Below are 25,038 nucleotides of genomic sequence, written 5' to 3'. Positions count from 1 at the left end.
TCCTGTGTGCCATATGCGGGGCTCCGTCTTTTACTTCTAAGCTAAGTACAAAAAAAAACTTCACCCTGCGTGAATCACATTCAGTCACTTGTACAGTATGTTACGTGTGCACAAGTGCGAACACATTGCTGGCTGCAGTACACTTAACAGCCACCGGTGTTGCTCATAACAAGTCTTCTGAATAGCCCCTTTAATAACTAACTAATTTAAACTTCACAATCACTGCAGTATTACTAAACAAAAGGTCTACAAGATATTTCTTATTTAGTTAATTATTTGTGTCATGTAATCATTGCTTTCACTTAAACTGATAAGACTTCCTAGATAAAACCAGTACAATTTCCTAAATTTACAACCTGACCTGTCACACACGCAGTAAAATACATCAAGGAGATACTCACAGAAATTGCTTTTCTGGATTTGCACAGTCAACCCATCCGAGAGTAAAGTACAGCTAAACAAAGGTCAACACAACATTATAAATATTAGACCATCTGTGAGAAGAACGTTAGTCAGTCAGCGCCGGCTGAAGACCATCACACTGTCTCCAGATTGGATAACGCTGAGGAGCACCAGAACAAATGAAGTCCAAGAAAGGTCTGACAACACTAGAGAAGAGCCTGATCTTCCTATTTGTAGCACTGACTGCAGTCAGTATTGGACTTGTTGTGGTCTTTGTCATTGAGAAGAACAACTCAAGTCCAAGAGGTGGGTCAAGTCCAAGAGATATATTTAATCAAGATAATTAGTCCACCCAGATATAAATGTAGATGTAAATTTAAAGCATCTCAGTGGCAATAAAATGCAACAGTAGAAATGGTGTAGTTATTTATGATTATAATATAAGGGCGTATAATGTCTAATCAATAGCCACAAAGATGTTTACTTGGTCTGTAATGAATCTCTGCTACTTCAAATTCATGAAAACAGCTTATTTATGTTAATGCTTTTAATTCAATTCTAACCCAAATGATTTCCTTGCACCCTTCTTATAAACTCCAACTATGAAATCACTTTTGAATGATTTAAGTTATTGATAAAACTTTAAATTACTTCTCAGCACAAAACTGCTATAGCCTATGTTTGTTGAATCAGAAATCTGTGCCATACAATGCAGCATTCCCCTTTTCAGAAAGCACTTGAAAGCAGCATATACATGCAAATTACAACGTAAAAATTGTATAATACTCTCAAAATAGCTCTCAGCAGCTTCCTGTAATCATTTTCTACTTCCAGAAGGTCTTTTACACTCCGGTGCACATTAATGTAAAAGTTTCATGCGAGTGAAATTACACCTAAAGTATTTATCGAAGTATCATTTGTTGCAAAAGTTTAACTTAAAACTTACAATGCTTATGTTTCACATAACCATTACTAATAAGATTATTTTGCAACACTAATGATGAATGCAGCGCAATATCTAGGCCTATAGGTATTGGTATACATACATTATCCTTTCTTTTCAAATTCAGTTACTAGACTAAAACTGCATTATGTTCCACGAGGCTGAATCCATGAAATAGCTTCACCTGCGGGGTGCTGCTGAGGAAATGTAATCAATCTGTTTACACAGGCGATGTCAAATTCTATTTCTCGCTCTGTCTCTGTCCGCAGAGGATGAGATCGATACGGGATGTGGGAGTCTGCAGGAGCTGACGGCTTCCTCAGGGGAATTTTCCAGTGGGAATTACCCCAGCAGCTACGACAACGGCATGAGCTGCAGTTGGCACATCACGGTAGAAGCCAATAAGGTACCGGGTGACACTTACCTCAGCTAATTAGCCGTTAGCTGCTCATTAGGACACTGTAAGGATTTTGTAAGATGACCTACATGCTTTGGTTTCTGAAAGCACTTTGCACAGGCTTCAAATAGGAACCCCAACTCTAAAAAAAACAAAACAAAACAATGTAATCCCCCCTTTTTATGTGTCAGCGAAAGGAGGTTCTTGTAACTGCTATAATGTAAATATAAGAATTGAATGTGCTGTTTTTATTTATTTTACATTCGATTTTCAAGGTTAAAAATAGTTTTTTGAACATGTTTTACAAGAAAATACAATATTCAGTTTTTCAACTTAAAAATGTAATGTTTAGTTCAATGTGTTACTTCCTGTTTCACTGTAATTGTTTGTGAAATTTACTACACTCTCAAAAATTAAAGGTTCTTTATTTGGGTCCAAGAAACTTTAGCATCTATAGAGTCCACAAAAGGTTCTTTATTGTGGAAACATTTCTTCATGCTAAGAGAATTGGTTCTTTTAAAGGGATAGTTCACCCAAAAATTAAAATTACCCCATGATTTACTCACCCTCAAGCCATCCTAGTGTTATTGACTTTCTTCTTTCAGACAAATACAATTGGAGTTATATTAAATAATGTCCTGGCTCTTCCAAGCTTTAACGAAAGTAAATAGAGGATGAGATTATAAAAGCCCAAAAAGTGCAAATATCCATCATAAACATACTCCACACAGCTCCGGGGGGTTTAAGGTGCTCTAAGTGATCCTGGGTGGAGTAACTTCCTGATGACGTTTGAAGTGTTGTCAAACAAAACAGAGGCTAGCTAGACCCTCCCTCCTCCTCCTCCTCCCCCTCCCCTCCGCGCTTCCTGAAACAGTCATGAACGTGCATTTAAAATCATTCTTGTTGGTTATTGGCTGGAGCATGTTTATTATGTTTTGTGGTCCAGGCTGGATCAGTTTGTTTTTATTGCTGTTTTCGGAGCTTGTGGCAACTACAGAGACCGCGTTTTTTTACAGTGTGTTCAGGGGACAGGCAGCTAGCGGATAGTGAGATGTTTGCTGTATGTGACAAAAAATGTTTTGGCCTAAAAACGCGTGACATCACTTAGAGCACTTTTAATAAAGGCCTTCTAAAGTGAAGTGATGCATTTGTGTAAGAAACTCATCAATTTATGGCGAAAGAGTGAATTCTGTCCTGACGCACAATGTATTGACGAACGCGGAAGCGCACAGGAGAGAGCAAAACAAAACACTGGTCACGTATTAAATGTCTAAAATGAACATTTTTAAAAGAGAAATAAAGGACGATTTTGATATAAGAGAAGAGGAGCTTGAGTTTGTTGCCCAGCCGTATTTGTTTGAACAACGAGAGGTGTCTAAGTTTACACTACTCCTACATAATATCAGGGGTTACTCTTTTGCCGTAAGTCAACGTGCGTGAGAGTGAGTAAATCATGGATTGATTTGGGAACTATCCCTTTAAGAACTGTTCACTGAAAGGTTCTTTGGAGAACCAAATATTCTTGTTCTATGGAATCGCTGTGAAAACACCCTTTTGGAAACTTTCTTTTTAAGAGTGTAGCAATTTCTGAGTTCTTTTAAAATTATTTTCAGTGTAATGGGACACAAATGTGTTCCCCATTGATGGAAAATGAATTCTCATGGTTTCTTCTTACAGGTGATCCATCTGTGGTTTGAAGACTTCTCTATAGAGGACTCAAATATGTGTCATGCTGACTTTGTCACTCTCAAGGATGAACTCGGCACCATTGGTGAGTCTTGTGCTGAGGTCGGTCATCATTTTGGCAAAACTATTTCTCTTCCCTGCAGAGAGTCCGAAAAAAATCACTGTAAGTTAATTACCATGAGCACAGAAGAGATCTGCCTGCATTTATTCCAGAGGGCATGAGGCAATTAACTTCTGACAGACTGAGTGAATGTTACAGGTCACAATTTTTTGACTGTTGAGCCATTGCTTATGCTGAGCATGTCCTGCCAAATTTTCAGTTTGAATGAGAGGAAACACACCAAGACAAAAACTGGCAACTCTGCCTAAAGCAAAAGCGCTGTATTTTCTAGGTTCTCAACTGGTGGGTCACAACCCAAAAATGGAAAATAAATTCAGATAACTATATAATCTTGATTAGTTAGGATAGCAAAATAAAAACTTATGAGAAAATGTAAGAGAAAATCTTTTTTATTGATGTCAGAGGCTGTGTGTTCAATAAAAACTCTATTTCTTTATCTCACAGGGAGGTACTGTGGTTATTCAAAGCCTAAACCAATAGTGACCTTAGGAAACAGCATTTTTGTGTACTTTGACACCAATGACAGATACACAGAGAAGGGATTCAAAGCCCTGTACCAAGCTGTGGCCCCTGAGACGGCGTCAGGTAACGATAATGAGAGTTACATAATGACTTAATTACATAACTGTATTATTAAAACGGTGGAAGAACATTGGAGATTTAACAATGCACGTCTGTTGTACCATTCATATCATCATTTAGTGACTGTATCGTACTCTGCCAGATACTGAGAGGCTGTTATATGTGTCTCGCTGCAGCTGACCTAGAAAGAGACGCAGCGCATTAATGTGTGTGTGTGTGTGTAACTGGGGTGTATGGGAGGGGGGGATGTCAGAATACCCTTTTGGTGTCTCTCTATGCAGCTAAATCTCTCTCGTTCCCATGCTTCTAGAAATAGTTGGGACTGGTGGCGTTCTTCAAGGTGACCGTGGGGAGCTGTTGACCCCTGGCTTTCCTGCACAAAACTATGAGAATGGCGTGCTCTACCAGGTGCTTCCAATGATCAATATGACCTCTACACCTGCTCTTGATTTATCACAATCTGTCTTTTTCCCATTTGTTTTCTGGAGTCTGTATCGTTGTCCTTTTCCACCTACGCTATGCCATTGATCTGAACATTGTTTTCAATATCTGCTGTCTTAAAGGGGTCATGAACTGCATTGTTTTAGAATGTTTCCTGGGTTGCACTTATAATGTTATTATGATTTTTATATCAAAAACTGCCATAATTTAGAAATAAAAGGCATTTTTCCTACCCTGATTTTAGCCCTCTGCTTTGAACGCTCTGTTTTAAGGGGCATGTCTGCTGTGATTGGCTGACATCTTTGCATATGAGATAGCTTTAGTATTACATGATTAACTCTCTCAAAAACTTTTAGTACATTTTTACTATTAGAGCTCTAAAGGTGTAAAGTGTTGATTGTATTTAGATATATGACATTATATTTAGATCGTGGCATGAAAGGTTGTAGAGATGAGCATGTAGCCGATCACAGACATGTTAAGCACATGAATGCAGCGATCTCGTGATTGCAACTTGATTTCTGCACACTAACGAATGCTATCCTAACTAACAGAGCAAACGCGATGTTACTAAGCAAATTGTTGATTATTACAGGAGTACTCAGTCACCGATAAACTCGCGCTGTTTGATTGACAGCTCCAGCGATTGCAAAGGGAGCGTTCTTTGATCGCTTTCTATTTATAATTTAATCGCAGTTTAGATAACAGATTATTTTCATCCTACTAAGAGAAATAATGTGAAGTTGACCATTAAGTCATCACTGGTTTGATTTACTGACACATAGACATCTGACTGTACATGAATCATTGTAAATTGTAAATCAGAAATCACTGGTCAGGGATCAGGGATTAGAATTAACACCTATTTACCAAAGAGTCCACAGTGAAATATATATTGCATCAAAAATAAATAATGATCAACTGAGATACTCACATTGTTAAAAATAAATGAAATAACCACATTCTTAGCATTAGGATCATTTTCAAGGTGTTATCTTTAGTCCAATGAGATGAGTGATCCTGTGCTCTTCTCTCTTCCTCATCTCACTAACGGCAGTGGGCAGGGCCAAAGTTGCAATGGTGAAGTAGGTGTTGATTTTCTTCTGCAGAGACGGTCTTTCACCTATCTATTACGTCATAAATAGGCACATTACAGGACAAGTTGTTCGCTGGGCTTATTAACATTAAAAGCTGTTTTTGGACTAAGAAGGAAGTTTCAGTTCTAAAACTTCAGGATATTTGTATAGTATGATGACCTTTTATATATCAAAAGCTCAAGGAAAATTTGATTTCTCAGTTCATGACCCCTTTAAGGAGTAGACACATTAGTGAAATTTCGGCAAGCAGCTTTCTATTGGTGGCAAATTTGCGTAACCAATAGATCTTGTTGCGAAATCAGCTCGAGAACTTTTTCGTCCTCATATGAAATTGTCAATTGTGTGGATTCCTATTGACTGGATTTCGCCCACAAAAATTCACAGAATAACAGTAAATGTGTCCGCAACTTTAGTAAGATCTAACCTACTGCTCATACTTACAATCACGTTAGTGATTGGTGATAACTCAGACTGAGAGTATGGTACTTTTCCAAGTGATTGAAATTGATTTTTGGCCACCATATGATTAAATAAATGAAAAAAATAATCCACAATGAAAGAGAATACAAGAAAATATATTCTCTTGGAGATGAATATCACTGGGATTAGTTTCTTCTGACCGGGCCAGTCAGCTAACAACCACCCAGAACCACACTAGCAACCATATAGCAATGTCCTTGCATCCATCCACAACATTCTAACACATTTTCTTCATAACTTCTAAAAATATAATTCCATCATGTTTTTGACAAATGCTTATGAATAATGAATCCAGTCCTGATCAGATTGCACACACAGAGGAAATTGTGGGGTTTGTGAGGAGGATTTGACGATCAGTTTTGACATGAGGGGCTTTGATTGTGGAAGTCAGATTGCTGGAAGCTTCCTCACGGTGCGGCTCCATCTGGCAGGATATTTACCCACATTAGCTAATCTACAGCCAGCCTTCCAGCCTTGACTTGAAACTAACTAAAGATGCATGAGAAAGCACATTTTCAATCAACAGCCCTGTCAGGATACCAAAATTGCATTTGGATCAGTCTATATATTGTGCATTTGCAAAAGTGTGCAAAACAAAATGCCAAAAAAGCCGTTTAAATGCACTGTAGTATAGTTATTCTAAGGCGAGGATTAATGTTAAATTAAGTAATTTTTTCATATGTATGTGTTGCCCAGTGGATGATACGTGTACCTGATTGGGAAAAGGTCCGGCTAACATTCACAGCTTTTGACCTTGTCCCAGAATCATGTGGTGACTTTGTGGACGTCTACGATGGTGCTTCGGATGGTGCCGCTCAACTGGGTGAGAACTGACATTTACTGAATCCAAAAAGCTTGCCTTTGTGCCTCGCTGAACATCTGTGCACTCATTTTTATCTGCCAAAAAACATGAATCTCAATTATTGTAGGTCGTTTCTGTGGAAACAAGGTCCCGGCTCCGGTGTTGTCTAGTGGCAGTAGCATGGTGGTTCGTTTCAAGTCTGATTCGAGCGGGACTGCTAAAGGCTTCAGCGCCACCTACACCATAGCAAGTGCCCCACCAATTACAACCACACCAACTACCGCCATCAAGACCACGACCACTGGACCAACAACCACCACACCAGTTCAGACACCCACACCTGCTCCAGAAGGTAAGTACAATCATGGTGTTTTGAAAGAAACTGCATCAATGCATCACTTACCTGGTGATATTAACGTATAAGGCTGATGATCAATGCAGTCTAATGACTAAGGAGGGTAAATTAATATTGCTTGTTGTGCACAATTAAGGGCATTAAACATGAAACTAAACATAAAATCTCTGACTTTTGATTGAAGACTTGGATATACTGGAAAATCTGAGCACAGTTTGACACTGCAAAAGTCTCAGTTTACACTCCGTTTAATTTGATTTCTCTCAAGGAAAAACAGTTTAGGCATTAAAGACATGAAGAGATAACAAGCACATTTTGCAGTGCCATCATCAAGCATGACATGCTTCTACACTACATGAAGCCAGATGATATTTAAAGATTGCAGGGTCTGATGAATTTCTTTTGAGCATTATTGTTCAGACAATAACACTCGCTCTCTGTTCAGACTCTGGCTGTGGGTCTCCTGGGAAGCTGTTCGGACGTAAAGGTCAGATAAGCTCCAAAAACTATCCTCAGGCATATCCTGCAAACTTGAGCTGCTCTTGGGACATCACAGTGGATGAGGGCTTTCTTGTCAAACTGCACATCACTGATCTGGCCATCGTGGGTGAAGCAGGCCAATGCGGCACAGATAAACTCACCGTCATCGATAGTCAGCAGTCACTGGGTAAGACACGACTCTAAAAAAACAGATACCAAGGTTACTTACTATAGCTTTATGTTTAATAAATGGTGCTTGCAAACTCTGGAACACCTTAGCAACACCCTGGAAACCACTCACAAGACCCAAGCTTCATGACAGTGAGTTTTGCAAAGGCATTTGTTTCAGAAAACTTTAAAATCTAATCTGTAATCTATAGTGCGCTCTAAACAATGTTTTGTTTAAAACCAAAAATCTTTTGCAACTACCCGAATCTGCATTATTACAACTAGGCTTAAAGAGGACCTATTATGCTTTTCTACATTTTCAACTTTCTTTAGAGTATAATGTTGCTTTTTGAGTATGAAAAAGTCTGCAAAGTTACAAAGCACAATGTCACTCCATATTCTCTATATCAGTGCGCACTTTAATTTCTAAACTCCCTGGAATGCCTCCATTGTAGTCTCGAGGTTTTTCCAGGAACAAATACGTCACAATGTTCCTCATTTAAAGGTGCCCTAGAATCAAAAATTGAATTTATCTTGGCATAGTTGAATAACAAGAGTTCAGTACATGGAAAATATGTTGAGTTTCAAACTCCATTGTTTCCTCCTTCTTATATAAATCTCATTTGTTTAAAAGACCTCCTGAAAACAGGCAAATCTCAACATAACACAGACTGTTACATAACAGTCGGGATCATTAATATGTATGACCCCAATATTTGCATATGCCAGCCAATGTTCAAGGCATTACACAAGGGCAGCCAGTATTAACATCTGGCTCTGTGCACAGCTGAATCATCAGACTAGGTAAGCAAGCAAGAACAACAGCGAAAAATGGCAGATGGAGCGATAATAACTAACATGATCCATGATATCATGATATTTTTAGTGATATTTGTAAATTGTCTTTCTAAATGTTTCATTAGCATGTTGCTAATGTACTGTTAAATGTGGTTAAAGTTACCATTGTTTATTATTACTGTATTCACGGAGACAAGAGCCGTCGCTATTTTCATTTTTAAACACTTGCAGTCTGTATAATTCATAAACACAACTTCATTCTTTATAAATCTCTCCAACAGTGTAGCATTAGCTGTTAGCCACAGAGCACTATCAAACTCATTCAGAATCAAATGTAAACATCCAAATAAAAACTATACTCACAGGAATCGATGCATGCATGAAGCATGAATCACGAACATCTTGTAAAGATCCATTTGAGGGTTATATTAGCTGTGTGAATTTTTTTTATGCACTGTATAACTGCACTTGCAGTCGAGAGCTCGGGAGGGCAGGGAGCGAGAGATTTAAAGGGGCCGCGCAGCCTGAATCGGTGCATAGTTAATGATGCCCCAAAATAGGCAGTTAAAAAAATTAATTAAAAAAAATCTATGGGGTATTTTGAGCTGAAACTTCACAGACACATTCAGGGGACACCTTAGACTTATATTACATCTTTTGAAAAGACGTTCTACGGCACCTTTAAATAATTCCCGCCCAAGGCATACGCAAAATAAAGGGGTGAGGCCTGGTTAAGTTAGTAGTGTGTTGAAACTCATGGTTATGGTAAGGGCGTGACATTTCTGAAACATGCTTAAAGCATTGACCAATCACAACACACTGGTCCAGCCAACCAATCAGAGCACATTTCTCTTTTCAGAAGGAGGGGCTTCATAGAGACAAGAACTAAACAGAGCGTTACTGAAAGACTGGAATGAGAGGTGCTGCAACAATGTCAAATATGTGAAAATAATGTGTTTTTCGACCATTCAAGCATGAAAACCTTTTCTAGTAGACCCCAAAATCAAAACCAAGACTTTGTAAAAGGGCATAATAGGTCCTCTTTAATATGTGAACAGACTTGTCCTATTCATGTGACACATCCTCCAGTAATTTAATTAGATAAAATGTGTCAAGCCAGCATAGCACTGTGCCAGAACGTGGCCTATCAGAGATGACCTTCGGCTCAGTTTTGGGGCCCATAACTAAGGCTAAATGGCACTTCTGGCGCAAGAGTAGCTGGCGTTCTCATCGCTCTCTCTTATCCCTCACACAAAGGGACTGTAAAAACTGATTATCATCAGTCTCCGTGAGGCATGAGCCAGCAGGCGAGCGTACTATAAATTACGGCTCCTTATTACTGAAAATCAAACAGAGCTGTGAGCAGCCGATACGCTTATCTGGAGTAGCTTTTCAAGGACTGCACCCCAGATACTGTCAATGAGTCCTGGTGCAGGTTGAGAAAGAATAGAAGAGAAAGTGTGAGAGAAAAGAACCAAAAGTTTGGGGTGTTTGAACTACAAGAATAGACAATAAGGACAAGTGTTTTTGGCTATTTGCAGAGCAGTGAAAGTGTAGAGTAATAGTTACCCCCTAAAGCGTTACTTCATGTCTGTCCAAACCTGTATGACTTTCTTTCTTCCGTGGGGCAATCTCTCTTGCCCTTTCAATTACAATGAATGGAGAATGGAGCTTTCAAACTTCAAAAAGGCACCATATCCAGTATATATGATTCATAAAACTATATTCCAAGAGTTTTGAAGTCATAAACAGACATGTTTAAAAAAACAACAACATGGAAAGTTAAGTTCCAATCACTTTTTATCGTAAATGCATGGAAAAATTCAGTGCAATAAAAAAACATTATTGGAACAACAAAACTCAAAAATAATAATTACTAATTGTTTTGTGAACTAAATTTGATACTAAATGTGATTTTGTGATACTAAATGTAAATGATTCCATCAAACCACTGAACAAAAGGGCTTTGCAATTCATTAAATGAATAAAAACAAGTTCAGTTTTGGTCCACCAGCAGTCATGGACTGCATGGCTCATTTGTCTTGACATTGTGTCCTTACTTGCCTGTTGCAAGTGTGTATGTGTGTGTTCTTCACATCACTTTCTTTATCCTGGCTGTCAAGATGAAGCGGTGTGTGAGTGTTAGTTCTGCTGACAGCCTGTATTACCCTGAAGATAGGAGTTCATAAGTTTGAATAGAAATGAATAACACACCATATTAACCTGAGCAATAGGCCCACAGTAGGCCTATTTGGAATTCTTAATATTAATAATGAATTTGACTTGTATTGCAGGAATACTGATTAACACACATGGCATGAGTTAATTTCTCTCACATAATTAGATGCCATTGGACAAATGAAATAATCATTATCTTCATATGAAATGGAGATGATGACTTCCTAAATGCCTTTTTGTACTATTAAAGCTGAAGTGAGTATTTTTTTAATGCATAACAACTTGTAAACACAGAAAGGTGCCATTGTTTATTACTGACGAATCAAATCTAGATTAACAACAGAGCTTGCACAGGCCCACTGTCGAGTAAAAAAAATGTACCAATCATTAAAAAAAAATGTACCAATCATTAAACTGTTCTGCTAGCTAACTTACCGGACCGGTTGATTGAAAATTACAGACTCAGAAGAATGATTTATTCACGATTGGAGCATTTCAGCCAAAAGATTCAATAAAACACGGGACGTGACACGAGACATGATGCTGCAGTATTGTCAGGAAAAATGTTTTTCGGGTAGATCAGCCCTAATGAGCATTAAATTAAGAGAAATTATAGGATAAAATTATACGATAAATTATTATGATAATACTTTTTAATTATAAGATAACAATTTGAAATTATGACAAAAGTTTGGAAATTGAGAGAAAGTAAAATAAAAAGTCATAATTATGAAAAAAAATGCAATTACTTAGTATAAGCCTATAATTTGAATTTATTATGCCATAATTATGACTTTATATTCATAATTATTATCCAAAGAATGATTATTTTTTCGTATGTGGCACAGATGGGCTTCCTTAAAGATACAGGACCCAAAATAGAGAGCCAGGAGGTTTTGTGAAACTAAATGTGACCCTGGACCACAAAACCAGTAATAAGTCACACCGGGTATATTTGTACCAATAGCCAACAATACATTGTATAGGTCAAAGTTATCGATTTTTCTTTTAAGCCAAAAATCATTAGTATATTAAGTAAAGATCATGTTCCATGAGGTATTTTGTAAATTTCCTACTGTAAATATATATAAAAAATGTATTTTTGTGAGTTAATATGTGTTGCTAAGGACTTCATTTGGACAACCTTAAAGGCGATTTTCTCAATATTTAGATTTTTTGCACCCTCAGATTCCAGATTTTCAAATAGTTTTATCCCGGCCAAATATTGTCCTATCCTAACAAACATACATCAATGGATAACTTATTTAAGAGGATGTATAAATCTCAACTTTCAGATGATCTATAAATCTCAATTTCCAAAAATTGACTCTTATGGCTGATTTCTTGTTGATACAAGAAACTTTGACGAACATTGTAATTGGACTTAAGTGCAACTGATGCAAAACCAGTAATGTCAATGTTCTAATGCAGAGTAATGCAGAAACTTTCTCTTTCTCTTTTATCTGTCTCTCAGGCACACACTGCGGGTTTGTTCTTCCCCCAGTTCTTATCAGTGTCAGTAACAACATGCTGCTAAGTTTCCAGTCAGATGCTCGGCTAGCCGACCGTGGATTCTCTGCCACATGGGAAGCTGTGTATCCAGAGGACCTTTCTGGTAAAACACCTTTGCAAACTTATAAAGACATTCATCTACTCAGACACACACACACACACCTCAGATAAATCCTGCTGATGCAGCTGCGAGCCATCAGCAACCCTGTGTGTCTTGTGAGATTTTGTATGTGTGTGTGTCCTATGGAGATTTTGAAATCCAGGTAATGAGGGTAGAATAGCAATGCAAAAATAACCATAGGAAAAGAGTATGGCAATCACAAAGTCAACATTTGATCGTCCAATTTTAACAATAATTTAATAATATTTTAGAACTCAAATGAATTGAAATCTCATTTTAGAGTTGCACATCTCCAAACTGGAATAGTGCCAAATCGCTCAAATAAACACCCTGGCTGACACAGTGGCAATTGAAAGAGCTATATTTCACAGTAAGTATACACATTCCTGGATTTATGAAAAACATTCCCCCTTCACCAGATGCTACACCCCTAAAAAAGGAGAGGAAACCATCTGGAGTCATGCTGATTGACGCCTGCATTAACATGCATTGCAAGTGCTCACATTTAAAGCTTGTCTCTATGACATATTCTACTTAGACTCACAGTAAATTCTGCCTGCAGATTCCCACTGCCTGTGCAGTGAACTAGAAATTATCTGAACAAAAAGAAGGCCTTACAGAACATTTATATATGTCATTTTAATATGATTTTAAAACTTTTTCTGAAATACAAAAATGCTGTTAAAGGGGACCAATTATGAAAGTCTTGATTTTGTTTTTGATGTCTACTAGGATTGGTTTTCATGCATGAATGTTCAAAAAAAAACCTTATTTTTCACATATTTGAAATTGTTTCAGCACATCTCTTCCCAGTCTGTCGGTAACGCTCTGGGGTGCGTTTCCCGTACAATGACGTAACTCGCTGCTTCACTACCATAGTACGATGCATCACTGAATAAATCAACTAGTCACGACTGTTTCCTAAAAACCGTATTGTTGCAAACCTGTCATTCAACCATGTTGGTGAACGACGTCACGCAGGTGATGGAGTAATAACTTATTTAAACAAATCCATTTGAGATTGATGTTTTGCTATAAATTATGGACGTGGCATCTGAGGACTGCATCTCGTTTTTCTCAGTAATTTTGCTTTATTTCCAGATTCATTCATAGGCTCATTCGTACGTACCAGAGCACGTACGCACATGCGCACTCTTCAAAAACGGTGCTTAAAATGCCTTGACAAAAAGATTTGTATGTATTTGAAATAAAAGATATACATTGTACTTAATGTCAGCTTGCTTATTTTGCTCAAAATAATGATTTATTAAGTCCACATGTTATAAAAACAAGAAACTATGCTTCTAACCACAGCTCGAGAGCTGTTGTTCCAACTTCACAAGTTTGCGAATGTTCGTTTGAACGATGGTTTCGGGAAACACAAAATCGTTGAACTATTTTAGTAACGACGGAACTTGTGATGTTAGTTGGCTAACGATGCTTTTGGGAAACGCACCCCTGTTTAGTTCCTGTCTCTATGAAGCCCCTCCTTCTGAAAAGCACAATGTGCTCTGATTGGTCGGCTGGACCAGTGTGTTGTGATTGGTCAACCGCTTTCAGTGTGTTTGGGACCATGACTGTGAGTTTCAATAACACTATAGGCATCGCCACTTTATTTGCATACGCATTGGGCAGGAATTATTTAAATAAGGAATACTATGACGTGTTCGTTCCCAGAAGAAAACTCAAGACTACAATCAAGGTGTTTCAGGGAGTTCAGAAACAGTGTTACTGATATAGAGAATAACTCCCTTTGGAGTGACTATGTGCTTTGTAATTTTGCAGAAGTTTTTCATCTTAAAACAGTAACATTACACACTAAAGAAAGTAAAAAGGCATAATAGGACCCATTAAGCCACAAAAATATGAGAAACAAAGTCCCTTTACATTTTCTGTGATCTGTGGTTGTCTGATCTGTATATGATTTTGCAAGTAGGCCAATGACCTGGGCTGCATTTCCCAATCGTGCAAACCATTGGCATCTATTGTCTCTACAATCTACTTAAGCTGTGGTCACATTTACTATTGTTCTGCTAAATTTCATAAGCAAAATCCAGTCATTTCAAAAGAATCTGCATTTTCACATGCAGATATCACATGGTGTTCAAGTTCTACGTTTTTCATGCAAAATCACTGATTGATGAACAGAAATCTGATTGGTTTGAAAGTGCAGCCCTGTACTGTTTTGCAAGGAAAAACAGCTAAATAATCCCATTGTCATTGGGACAAAATATATGTTTATAAAAATACAAAATACTGTCTCATGGCTGGTTGGAAATAATGATAAAAGTTTCTCAATTCACCTGCCACTGGCAGGGTTGGCAAAAAGTTAATTTTGGACCTTGGTGACACGTGGCTTGTCCTGGGCCCGGGGCTAAAACCTGAGATTCCATGTAAAGGGTGACTTCTGCTTTAACAGCAAGACACAATTTCGTGACATTTTGCTTGGTTGGAACAATTCTACCTTTCACTGTCACATTTTATAGCCGTTACTCTGTCCGAAAGCACCAAACCGCACTTATGATGTCCTGCAGATATCCAGGGATGTGGAGGTTTCTCACAGGAGGAGACAGGCATCATCAAGTCTCAAAACTGGCCCATGAACTATCCGGCTAACAGCATGTGTCTGTGGACCATACGCGATCCCAAGGGGAAGACCATTAAATTGACGTTCACTGACTTTGACGTGGAAGAGGCTGGCATCCTTTTCGGCCAGTGCAATGACAACGTGGTTGTCTACGACGGAACACAACCTGGAGCAAAAAAATACGGTGAGCAAGGACAAGGAATGCTTTGCAAGGGCGCCTTTTTATGAGACCCTTTAAATCAGTTAAAACTGTGACATATTTATAACCTCCATTCATTCAAACCGGACATGTGTTTATAATTTATCGTCCACTAAAATGGTAGGGCTTGCATGCTTTCAAGGCCTATAGAGGGCAATACATTCAAATAAATGTACTTTCTTACAGGCCCCTTCTGTGGCTCCAAAATGCCTGCTGTCATCGAAAGCACAACAAATGAACTTGTGATACGTTTCTATGCCGACTATTTCATTGAGGGCAAAGGTTTCCGTGCACACTGGACTAGCGATTCTTTCTTACCTACCCCCACTGAACCTCCGGTGCCACCCAACCCATGGGATGACATCACGATAGGTATGAGCAAAATCATCCGAATCAGAATGAGATTCATTGCCAAGTAAACGTCATTTCCAGCAAGTATAAATCAATACATAATATAAATCGAGAGCTGATAATTCTAACCAGATATTGCATGTGTGTATTGTCACAAAGTAGTTTGAAATTCTACCTGGGCTAGAAATCACCAAAAACAGTTTAGTAACCACCAAGCAATGCCATCACAACCACCAAAACTGCATAGAAATTTGGGTCATTTGGACAGCTTGGAGTGTTTTACGTTTCCATGAAACAATACTGCATATTTTACATAAAATGTTAATCAACTTTCCATGCATAGATGTTCCCTAATTAACACAAATTCATAATGATTAGTACCTAAGAACAATAAAAAATAAAAGAAAACCATTTAAAGCACTTGACAGGCAAATTCATATATCCCAAATCATATTTTCTCAACTTCACTTAAAATTAAACATCACATATATGTATTTCTAAATGATTAATTTTGAGTATTAGTACACATTTATTTATTATCTTTGACATAAAATACAATTTATAGTTGTAAAAATGTCATGTGATAAATTGAACAGATTACATAGAATGTGAAATGTGAAATATTAGGTCAGGATTATTAGGTTGTACAAGCCTGAGCTTGACCAGTGTCTTTTTATGATAGACAGACATTTTTCCCTCTTACAAGACTAAAAAATAATGTAATTTTACTTTTATTTTTTTAAACAAACCTACTCAGTACAAAATCCACCAAACTGTAGGAATAACTCATGCACTCAAAACCACCCAGAACAATGACCTGGCAACCACCCCAAAGTTTGTTATGGCAAAATCCTTGGCAACATGGTCATAATTTTACAAGCACTGCTCACATTTTCAATATATTCCTGTGCAATACCAAAATATCCTTTTAAAACTCTGGTCTATTTTTCTGGGTGATTTAGAGCAAAGATAATTGACAGCTGAAATCATTCAGCATGTTAGAAATCTCCTCAGATAAAAGCCTTCATCTGAATGCACAGACTGGCCTGAGAGCTGTGGGAAGCCCACGATCCCTCCCGCTGTCAGCACTCGCATAGTCAACGGAGAACCTGCCAATGCTCACTCCTGGCCATGGCAAGTATCCATGCAGGTATGGTTATGCCTTCATCCAATCTCACACCCTTCCTCGAAGAGATTTCAGATATCATTTATGACAGGAAAGTTAATGTTTGTCGTTTTATCTTATTAAAGATAAAATTATGTTTATCTAAAGCTAATGATACGAGAAATGAACTTTGAGAAATGAAATATTACCAAGGTTAGTGTGCTTCAGATCAGTTATTAAATCAGCTTGTTGCTATTATTAATTATGTTTGCTAAAGGAAGCATTAATATTAATATTGGTCTTAAGGACTAGGGATTTAAACAAACCTCTAACTCTAAGTATTAAACATAATGCATAACTCATCCTGCCCTGTTTATAAAAAAATAAATAAAGAGTAAAAATACAATTTTATTGAAGGTTTGGCGTGACTCAGAGCCTTCACCCAGGTTCGGTCATACATGTGGTGGAACTCTCATCCATAAGAATTGGGTCCTGACAGCTGCTCACTGCTTCATCAGGTAACAAAAATTATTTCTATTCTATATATACACACTATCAGTCAAAAGTGTGGAATAATTATGATTTTGTAATGTTTTTGAAAGAGTCACTTATGCTCACCAAGGCTGCATTTATTTGATTATAATACAGTAAAAACAGTAATATTGTGAAATATTATTACAATTTAAAATAACTGTTTTTTATTTGAATATACAGTACAGTCCAAAAGTTTGGAACCACTAAGATTTTTAATGTTTTTAAAAGAAGTTTCGTCTGCTCACCAAGGCTACATTTATTTAATTAAAAATACAATAAAAACAGTAATATTGTGAAATATTATTACAATTTAAAATAACTGTTTTCTATTTGAATATATTTGACAAAGTAATTTATTCCTGTGATGCAAAGCTGATTTTTCAGCATTGTTACTCCAGTCTTCAGTGTCACATGATCCTTCAGAAATCATTCTAATATGCTGATCTGCTGCTCAATAAACATTTATGATTATTTTCAATGTTGAAAACAGTTGTGTACTTTTTTTTTCAGGATTCCTTGATGAATAGAAAGTTCAAAAGAACAGCATTTATCTGAAATACAAAGCTTCTGTAGCATTATACACTACCGTTCAAAAGTTTGGGGACAGTAAGAATTTTTATTTTTATTTTTTTGAAAAGAAATTAAAGAATTGAATACTTTTATTCAGCAAGGATGCATTAAATTAATCAAAAGTGGCAGTAAAGACATTTATAATGTTACAAAAGATTAGATTTCAGATAAACACTGTTCTTTTGAACTTTATTCATCAAATAATCCTGAAAAAAAATATTGTACACAAATATTTTGTACAATTGTACACATTAAATGTTTCTTGAGCAGCAGATCAGCATATTAGAATGATTTCTGAAGGATCATGTGACTCTGAAGACTGGAGTAATGATGCTGAAAATTCAGCTTTGTATCACAGGAATAAATTTCTTTGTGAAATATATTCAAATAGAAAACAGTTATTTTAAATTGTAATAATATTTCACAATATTACTGTTTTTTTTACTGTATTTTTAATTAAATAAATGTAGCCTTGGTGAGCAGACGAAACTTCTTTTAAAAACATTAAAAATCTTAGTGGTTCCAAACTTTTGGACTGTACTGTATTTTAAAATCTAATTTATTCCTGTGATGCCAAAGCTGAATTTTCAGCATCATTACTCCAGTCCTGTCACATGATCCTTCAGAAATCATTCTAATGGTGATTTGACGCTCAAGAAACATTTCTGATTATTATCAATGTTGAAAACATTTACATGCATGAGCCTTTTTACAAATATGACACATGGAGCAAGATATCCTTTTTAGAATATTTTATTTCAATTTAATTTAAATGAGATTTTATTTATCTGTAATTAGTATTTTTCATAGGTGATGATTTGTCTCAGTCCTGATGACCCCGTCAGGGTTTTTGCTGTAATAACGATTCAATGTACATGTGTGTGTGTCGATTTTCATCAGGTATGCCGATGAGCTGCAGCGCTGGAAAATGTGTTTAGGGAAACACAACTTGACCTTCTCTGAGCCAACTGAGCAGTGCTTTAACGTGCTTGGCATCTATCGCCACGAAGGCTTCCAGTACCCAACTGTGCCAACCGTAGAGTTTGATATCGCCCTGGTGCGACTGGATGGAGAGGTCACACCCACCGACTACGTTAATTTCGCCTGTCTGCCTTCAGTTGAGGAGGTCCTGCCCGGGGGCAAAAAATGCTACGCCACCGGCTGGGGAGATGAAACAGGTTAGTTTACTCATTTTAATCGCATAATATTGTTCTATGTTGTCCCTGAATTAAAGTGATTGGTATTCAACTCGACAGCTCAAACATGCATTTTAGTCTGAGACTACGCTTAAGCCTTGTCTGTGAAACCGGGGGATGAAGTTTTGAGGTGGTTTTGCTCATTTAAGTGGTTTTATTTATAGTACATAAAATGTATTCAATCAAAAAACTTGGAGAGGCTTTCTGCCAGTTCTGTGAGTTTTGGGGAGGACTTCCTGTTTGTGGGTAGTTGATGTCAGGAGGTCAAAGGTTGTTAGTTTCAGCAGCTAGACTGTTAACTTCAGCAGCTGGTAGATGTCTTCACTACAACATTATTTAAGGGGAAAAATCTTTATCCTCTGATGGTCATTAAAAGTAACTCTGTGTTTCAAAGTCATTATAATAAATAAATAAATACAACCTTAAATGACAACTTTTTTAGATAATAAAAAATAATAATATTATTTGCATGCAAAATCAGCGTTGTTATTGTTAAATAAAGCTAAAACTATTAAACATAATTTTCATTAAATGAAATAAAACTGAATTTAAAAAAAATTATACACTATTATAATATTTATTAATATTTTGAATACACTTTTATTTTATATTTTCTGTTTTCATTTTAAGTTTTAGTATTTTCATTATGTGCCATTTTTATTAGTTTTTTTTATTTCATTGATTTAATTTTATGTCAGCTTAATTTCAATTAAAGAAAATTATTTTTAATAGTTTTAGATAACAATAATTACACTGGCTGAAAAAAAAAAAAAAAATGTGAAAAACTTAAACTTAAAAAACATAAATGAAAAATAGAAATGCTGCCTTGAATGACCGGATTTATTTTATTATATTATACTACATATTTTGTCAGTGATGGATTCTTGGTGGGGTCTTAACTTATTTTTCTGTCTGCTACAAGGTGCTAATATTATAGAGTGATCTGTCTCATGGCATTTTTTTACACTCAGGCAATTGGATACTTTTTCAACATCCCCATCTGAATTTGATTTATAAACATATTTGCCCTGATGTATAAAAACAGGCACTAAAAATGTACAGATCCAACATGTACAATATATACTCCCTGGCCCACATATCTGACAGTCCCGATAGTCCCCAAAGACTCTGGAGTGATTGCTCCCTCTGCTGTGCAGTTTTGATAATGCATCCTAGAATACACAATCATATTAGGGTAGATTAGAGTTCTTATTTATCTTCCAGTTATCAGCTCTAAGCCTTAACCTCTGCAGTGAGAGATAATGCGTAAAATATCTACAAATACATAATGCCATCTTGCCCACAGGTAACTCCACTGCTCCTAAAGTCGCTGAGGCATTGAACCAGGTGGCCCTGCCGGTAGTGCCGTATGACACCTGTAAACGCATGGACTACTGGTGGTTCCAGGTCAAGACCTCCATGATCTGCTGCGGCTATACTTTACCTGATGAGCTCAAGTCTGTCTGCCAGGTGTGGAACTATTCTATAATGTAGAGTAAACATCTGCTGTATTTATATTCAATGGGCATTTTCAACTCTAATTTGAGCAGATTGTCTTGCTTATCCAATAGATACTAGACACTTCAAATATGCTCTAATTTGTAATTACAGTTACAATCAAATTAAATTGAGCAGAGCAAACAACAAACCAACCAAAAACATTCTACAAAAATGTTTGTTGCTCATGTAACCGATCCTACTTGACCCACTCCAAACAAGATTCAAATCTGCCTCTCTGGCATGAGAGGTGGGTGTGCTAACAAGGACGCTAAATTCCGTAATCTCTAGCATCAGTCGCTAGTCATGGCACCAAATATAACCGGTCCTAGTCTTGAGGCCAGGGGAGTGAAGTTTACACATACAGATCTTATTAGCTTGCCTCCATTACAATCACTCCCCAAACCATTCCCATCTGGGTCACGGCACCAAATATATCTGGATCCTGTTCAACCCTTTCCGAGCAGGAGTCAAACCAGCATCTCCAGCATGGGAGGTGGGTGCACTAACAAGGATGCTAAAGATCGCAGTCTTCGTGAGGCTAGGGGAGTGAGGTTTACACATACAGATCTTACTAGCTTGTCTCCGTTACAATCAACCCTGTAAACCTCACTCCTATCCGGGCATGGCACCAAATATAACCGGTCCTACTCGACCCACTCCCGAGAGGGATTCAAACCAGCGTTTCCCACATGAGAGGTGTCGCAGTCTCTAGCGACCAACGTTTGTGTGCCTCTTGAGGCCAGGGGAGTGAGGTTTACATGTGCAGATCTTACTAGCTTGCCTCTATTACAATCACCCCCCTAAACCTCACTCGCATTCCGGGTCACGGCACCAAATATAACCGCTCCTACTCGACCCCATCCAAGTGTGAGTTGAACCGGCGTCTACCACATGAGAGGTGTCGCAGTCTCTAGCGACCAACGTTTGTCTGCCTCTTGAGGCCAGGGGAGTGAGGTTTACATGTGCAGATCTTACTAGCTTGCATCTATTACAATCACCCCTCTAAACCTCACTCCCATTCTGGGTCACGGCACCAAATATAACCGCTCCTACTCGACCCCATCCAAGTGTGAGTTGAACCGGCGTCTCCCACATGAGAGGTGTCGCAGTCTCTAGCGACCAACGTTTGTGTGCCTCTTGAGGCCAGGGGAGTGAGGTTTACATGTGCAGATCTTACTAGCTTGCCTCTATTACAATCACCCCCCCTAAACCTCACTCCCATTCCGGGTCACGGCACCAAATATAACCGCTCCTACTCGCTCCTAGTTGAACTGGCGTCTCCCACATGAGAGGTGGCCACGCTAACAAGGACACTAAAGACCGCAGTGTCAGTTGCTAGTGAATCTCTTAAGGCCAAGGGAAGTGAGGTTTACACATACAGATCTTAGTAGCTTGCCTCCATTACACTCATAGCATTCATTTAATGTGATAGGGTGACTCGGGTGGACCCCTGGTATGCCAAGACAGCTCCTCGGCCCCTTGGGAGGTGCATGGCATCACTAGTTTTGGTCCAATCGGCTGTGTCTTTGATAAGAAGCCCAGCGTCTTCACTCGTTCCTCCGCCTACCTACCCTGGATTGAGAACATCATTCGCAAAGACATCTATGACCTCACTGGTATGTACGTTAGCATTGCTGGACGGGAGAATCTTGGTTCTTTTGGAATCAGCTGAAGATTTTGGGGTGGAGTTTAAAAAGCATTCTCTTTTTCTCAAGGTTCTGGTTGTGGTGGACTGAAGGATCTGTTTGGCACGGAGGGCATGTTGACATCAATGGATCATCCATATAGTTACAGTAACAAAGCTTCCTGCCAATGGAATATCCGTGTGCCCACAGGAAAAAATGTCTACCTTCACTTTAGCAGCTTCTCCCTGGAGGATACCACACTGTGCCTCAATGACAAAGTCACTCTCAATGACAACATCGGCACTCTAGGTAGACATATCCCATGTTGCATGTCCATATATAGTAGTTTGCTCTCATGTGGGCCGCCGCAGTGTTTTGGGAATATGGATATAATATACTGTGTATCCTGCTCTTTTTCTCAGGTACCCACTGCAGCACATCTCCTCCTAGAGATCTAGTCACGGCTGGTGACACACTGACTATCAGTTTCTCCTCCAATGACAAAATTGTGGACACAGGGTTCAGTGCTGTATGGAAAGCAGTGGATCCTACTGAAATAGAGAGTGAGTGAAAAAACAAAACACTTCTTTTCCCTCTGAATGAATATTGTCATTCCATCAAATACATATTATGTTTAAGATTTGGGTTGTGGTCAATGGTGTTTGCTAAGACAAGCGTCAGTATTATGTTAATCATACATGCATTTCATTTGAACAAACCACTAACACCATAACAACTGTAAAACAACCACTCAGAACACCCAAAATAACATCACATCTTCTCATTTCCATACTTTGGACCACCTTTATCTGTACATCTCCAGCTGTTGTTGGTTGCGGTGGGCACTTCACAAGTCAAAAAGGGGAGCTCCAATCACCCAACTGGCCCAATGAGTACCCAAGCCAAGCGGTGTGCACCTGGACTATCTACATCCCCTCAGCCACTGGAATTCATATTGTCTTCACTCACTTTGAACTGCAGGCTGTTAGTTTGCTGGGGCAGTGTGTGGATTATGTGGAGGTCTTTGATGCTGCTGGGTCATCACAAGGTTTGATTATATACCATAGCATAGTTAATAAATATTTCTGTCATGACAGCTCTCTGAGAGTTTGGCATGGTAATGAGTATGACAATGTTAATGTATTTGGTCTTGGCGAAATAGCTGCTGCTGCTTTTATTGCAGCTGCTGCAGAGCAAGTTCTGGACTTGCCACTGCCAATACACATGACATGCTGCTGTGAGCAAGCAAGACATGCTGTTGCTGTACAAGCATACATGAATCGCCCCCGTAGCAGATCTATACAGGTGGAGCTGGGGAAGATGGAGGGTTTCTGAAAGCGCGCTGCAAACTGTTACAGCAAAATATAGGCAAGAATTTGAATGTTGAGCAAGCTCATTGGCCAAAACAGTGGGAACCTATCAGCTGCGCCCTATAGAGAATGATGTAATTGCAAGCAGATAGAGTTATAGGGTTAGTTCACCCAAGAAAGAAAATTCTGTCATTAATTACTCACCCTCAATCCATATGAATTGAGCCGTTTAGTCCAAAATTTTCTGAAGAGACACAATCGCTTTATATGATGAACAGATTTAATTTAGGCTTTTATTCACATAAACATTAATCAACTCAGATATCAGTTGTGGTAAACCGACGGAACCTCAAGCATTTTTGCTTCAAGTGCAAGAACCAACAAGGTTATTTCTTGTGAGAGCCAATGAGATTTGTGTGTTAATTAGCACGTTTGAGCTTCCACAAGAGTTTTGTACTTTTGTGTCAAGTAGGTTTGGTTTAGCTTCTGTTTATGTTAGCTGATCAATGTTTATATGTGAATAAAAGCCTATAATTCAATCTTTTCATCAAATAAAGTGATCAAGGCTCTTCAGAAAATTTGCTAAACTGCTCGATTCATATGGATTAGCTTTATGATCTCTTTATGAACATTTTGAAGCATCAAAGTTTCAGTTGCGTAGCTGTCTAAATGCTCTATGGAAACAGCTCTATGGAGCTTTCAGATTTTATCAAAAATATCTTCATTTGTGTTCCAAAGATGAATGAAAGTCTTATTAATTTGAAACAGCATGGGGGTGAGTAATTAATGACAGAAATTTCATTTTTGGGTGTACTATCCCTTTAAGGAGCCGGAACCATCTAGAGTTTCATGACAGAACTTTGTAATTTTGTTGCTTTTATAATAAGCTGCATTTTCCCATTGTCATATCGCATCCTGTTTTTTTTTTCTTCAGGCAAATTGTGTGGCTCTATCTCACCATCTTTAACTGTCAAAGGTGACAAGGCCACCATTCGCTTTCTCAGTAATGATACTAACCAGAAAAAGGGTTTCCAAGGACACTGGACCACTGATCCTGCTGTTTTTCCTAATAGACGCATCTAACATGGGAAAGAGCTGTTGTGTGAAGATTCAACAAGGAATCTGAGCTATTTTTACAGACTACTGAAAGCTACAGTAAAGAGAAACAAAAACCAAACTGGAATCCAGGCATCAAAATGTGGATTTGCAGTTGCCATTTTGTGTCAGATATGTTGAAGCTTGGGGTAAAATCATACCCTAGGTTATATAATCTATTGACAACTCATCAATTGAATATGTAGCATATTATATTCTGTGTAACTGTTTTAGTTTTTGTCAGTGTTTAATAAAGAACCTCCATTATGATAAGCCTTATTGTGTTCAGGGGGGTGGTTATATAATGTGTGCCAGCCAATCTGTTTTACTTCTGGAAGCCGACTGGTGCACTCTATAAAAACCTCACCAATGACATCGCCCTGATGTGATTGGCCAAAACGGT

At 38.0% G+C, this 25,038-nt stretch overlaps 1 protein-coding gene across 1 annotated transcript; it reads left to right on the top strand.

The window, feature by feature from the left end:
- The first annotated feature begins 581 nt into the window (after positions 1-581).
- On the top strand, positions 582-24,623 carry zgc:154142 (uncharacterized protein LOC555481 homolog). Its single transcript, XM_067404122.1, has 20 exons — positions 582-708; positions 1,615-1,751; positions 3,420-3,513; positions 3,994-4,134; positions 4,442-4,539; positions 6,846-6,972; positions 7,079-7,303; positions 7,752-7,973; positions 12,405-12,545; positions 15,098-15,334; positions 15,536-15,721; positions 16,741-16,850; positions 17,223-17,323; positions 18,810-19,087; positions 20,412-20,575; positions 22,038-22,221; positions 22,321-22,539; positions 22,653-22,793; positions 23,054-23,278; positions 24,475-24,623. The coding sequence occupies exons 1-20, from the start codon at positions 582-584 to the stop codon at positions 24,621-24,623; spliced, it is 3,306 nt and encodes a 1,101-aa protein (XP_067260223.1).
- The last annotated feature ends 415 nt before the right edge of the window (positions 24,624-25,038 follow it).

This window comes from Chanodichthys erythropterus, chromosome 12, assembly GCF_024489055.1.
Source record: "Chanodichthys erythropterus isolate Z2021 chromosome 12, ASM2448905v1, whole genome shotgun sequence".
In the NCBI taxonomy this organism is placed as follows: Eukaryota; Metazoa; Chordata; class Actinopteri; order Cypriniformes; family Xenocyprididae; genus Chanodichthys; species Chanodichthys erythropterus.
The sequence above is the reverse complement of the archived record's forward strand: the minus strand, read 5'-3'. Positions and strand labels throughout refer to the sequence as shown.

Excerpts from the sequence above, each read along its gene's own strand:
- zgc:154142 (XM_067404122.1), top strand. The coding sequence starts at position 582 with ATGAAGTCCAAGAAAGGTCTGACAACACTAGAGAAGAGCCTGATCTTC. Across the intron at positions 12,546-15,097 it reads GTATCCAGAGGACCTTTCTG|ATATCCAGGGATGTGGAGGT; the intron begins GTAAAACACCTT and ends GATGTCCTGCAG. Across the intron at positions 19,088-20,411 it reads CGGCTGGGGAGATGAAACAG|GTAACTCCACTGCTCCTAAA; the intron begins GTTAGTTTACTC and ends TCTTGCCCACAG.